This window comes from Buceros rhinoceros, unplaced genomic scaffold, assembly GCF_000710305.1.
Source record: "Buceros rhinoceros silvestris isolate BGI_N320 unplaced genomic scaffold, ASM71030v1 scaffold16927, whole genome shotgun sequence".
NCBI lineage: Eukaryota > Metazoa > Chordata > Aves > Bucerotiformes > Bucerotidae > Buceros > Buceros rhinoceros.
The window spans coordinates 9,871-12,349 of record NW_010421741.1 but is presented as its reverse complement, the minus strand read 5'-3'; the positions used below and the strand labels follow the sequence as shown (position 1 = coordinate 12,349).

General features: G+C 48.2%; 1 protein-coding gene across 1 annotated transcript in view; it reads left to right on the top strand.

Moving 5' to 3' along the window:
* Window positions 1-2,479, top strand: part of DYM (dymeclin) — a gene marked incomplete at its 3' end in the record, with an annotated part of 13,800 nt that overhangs the window by 1,942 nt on the left and 9,379 nt on the right. Inside the window, exons 2-4 of the mRNA XM_010139804.1 lie at window positions 788-840; window positions 1,161-1,254; window positions 2,036-2,169. Coding sequence (XP_010138106.1) covers window positions 788-840; window positions 1,161-1,254; window positions 2,036-2,169 — 281 coding nt within the window. The remainder of the gene's footprint in view (window positions 1-787; window positions 841-1,160; window positions 1,255-2,035; window positions 2,170-2,479) is intronic.

Sequence of the window (2,479 nt, the reverse complement as noted above, 5' to 3'; positions counted from 1 at the left end):
TGCTCCAGCCCCTCCTCATCCTCACAGCCTCCCCTGGACTCTCTCCAGCAGCTCCTTCTCTCTGCTGAACAGGGCAGCTCAGAATTCTAGATGTGTCCTCCTGAGGTCAGAGCAGACGGGGAGAAGAACCTCTCTCAGCCTGCTGGCCACCCTCTTCTCAATGCGCCCCAGGAGACCATTGGCCTCTTGTCCACAAGGGCCCGTTGCTGCCTCATGGGCAACCTGGTGTCCACCAGCTCTGCCAGGTCCTTCTCAACAAAGCCAAGCACTGCCAAGAGTGTGGCTCCACGAGGGCTTTCAGCAGAGGAGCTGGCTTAGGGGTGTCCCACACAGCCCTGCAGTTAGTCTCAGGTTGTTGCAGTACTTGTCAGGACGGTGCTGCAAACTGGATCTAAAACCATCTGAATTTAAGGACAGAAAGAGCGGGAGTGTTTTGCGTTCAGGTAGTAACAGTAACGGAACTTGGTGCTTGGCTTGAGGTTAAATGTCAGCTTGAGGGTTCTTTAACTGATGCTTTTTAAAAAGATGTTATTTGGTATGATAAAAACTCCAGTTCTTTCCGTTGTCTGCCGTTCCCGGTGTATTTTCAGTAGCATCGAGCAAAGCCTGGCAGCACCGGAGCCTCAAAGATAGGAACACAAATGATGGAGTGACGTCATTTTGCTTTGACAGACAATTCACTTTGGAACATTAGCTTCGTGTTTTATTGTCACCGAACGTCAAACGCGTGTTGTCCTGTCCCAGCTGCTTCTGTAACCGTTTTGATTTTCTTTTCCCTCTCTCCTAGCGCTGACTTAAAGCTCCTGGAAGAAGCCACCATCTCAGTCTGCAAGTCTTTAGGTGAGAATTTGTGTTGTGCTGGTCACTAAGGGTGAAGAATTAATCAGAGGGTGAAAGGGAGGGGTGATATAAATGGATCAGGGATGATAAAGCAGACGGACTCTGCTTTACGGAGAAATATTTAAATCGTTGAAATTTGGTTTCATTCTAATGTTGCCTGAACAAAATAGCGTCAACTCATGCACGCTGTGTAATCGCGGACTCTGCTTTACGGAGAAATATTTAAATCATTGAAATTTGGTTTCATTCTAATGTTGTCTGAACAAAATAGCGTCAACTCACGCACGCGGTATAATCACGTCTTCTTTTTCCTCGTCTAGTGGAGAAGAATCCTCGCACCGGAAACCTGGGCGCGTTGATTAAAGTCTTTCTTTCTAGAACCAAAGAGTTAAAAATTTCAGCAGAATGTCAGAAGTAAGTACCTGGGGGCAGGTGGGAGGGAAAATAGGCATCGCTTTCAAATCGTGTCAACCAACTGCCGTTGGTTTCACTTGCCCCTTTCAGCAGCGGGAAAGCAAAAGAACTCCGAGAGGTGACCTGTGCAGCGCAGCAGGGTTTTTCCAGGAAACTTCTGGAATTGGTCCTCCACACCCATAGATGTCCAACTCCCAGCAGATCCGGGGCTTCAAAAAGGAAGATTGTCTTTTTAAAGCCCCTTTGCACCCTTCAGCCTTTCGGGGTTCTATCTGGAGAAGGAAGTTCTGCGCAGCTCCTGCAGCTTTAATCCCGAAATATCTTGAAAATGTACCTTCGAGCAAGAGCTTGACCAGGTGCTTATGGTCACCTGGAGGCTGCTTGACTGGGAAAAGCGTGAAGGTTCAGGGAGTGGAAGTAGCTTCTATATCCAAAGGGACCTTTAGATGTCTGGGTGGCTTGAGCTCCCAGTACCTTTAACCTTTAGACGTGTGGTGAGCTCTTCCAAGAGTGACCCTTCTGGCAATGGTGGTGTTTTTACCAGTACTAGTTAGGAACGAGGTTGTAGACTCTTGAGGGAAACAAAAAAATACTTCTTTTAAAGGCATTTTTCATTTGCTGAGCATCAGTTGAAGTTTCCCTGCTTGAGCACTTGGCCTTTTCCTTCCTTCAGCTGTAAAAACGCCTTTGCCTACTCGAGCATCTCTTTTCTTGTGGTTTTTTGATGCACGATTGCAAATTCAACGTTACTGATTCTTTCTTCTTTCTGCTTCTCTTCTAGTCACCTCTTCATCTGGCAGGCTCACAACGCCCTGTTTATTATTTGCTGTCTGCTGAAGGTGTTCATCAGTCAGATGTCAGAAGAGGAGCTGCAGCTTCATTTTACTTACGAAGAGAAGGCGGAGGGCTTGTACGGTAGGTACATACTGGTGCTAGTGAAACAAACAGCCCACAAGAAACTAAGGAGTTACTGGCTGCTGAGACTTAGATGGGGCCTAACTGGATCAAAACCTGGCTGGCTGGACCCAGAGAGTGGTGGGGACTGGAGCTCAGTCCCGTTGGTGGCCAGTCACCAGTGGTGTCCCCCAGGGCTCAGTGTTGGGGGCTGTTCTCTTCAGCATCTTTATCGATGATCTGGGTGAGGGGATCGAGGGCACCCTCAGCCAGCTGCAGATGACACCAAACTGGGTGGGAGCGTGGAACTGCTGGAGGGTATGAAGTCTCT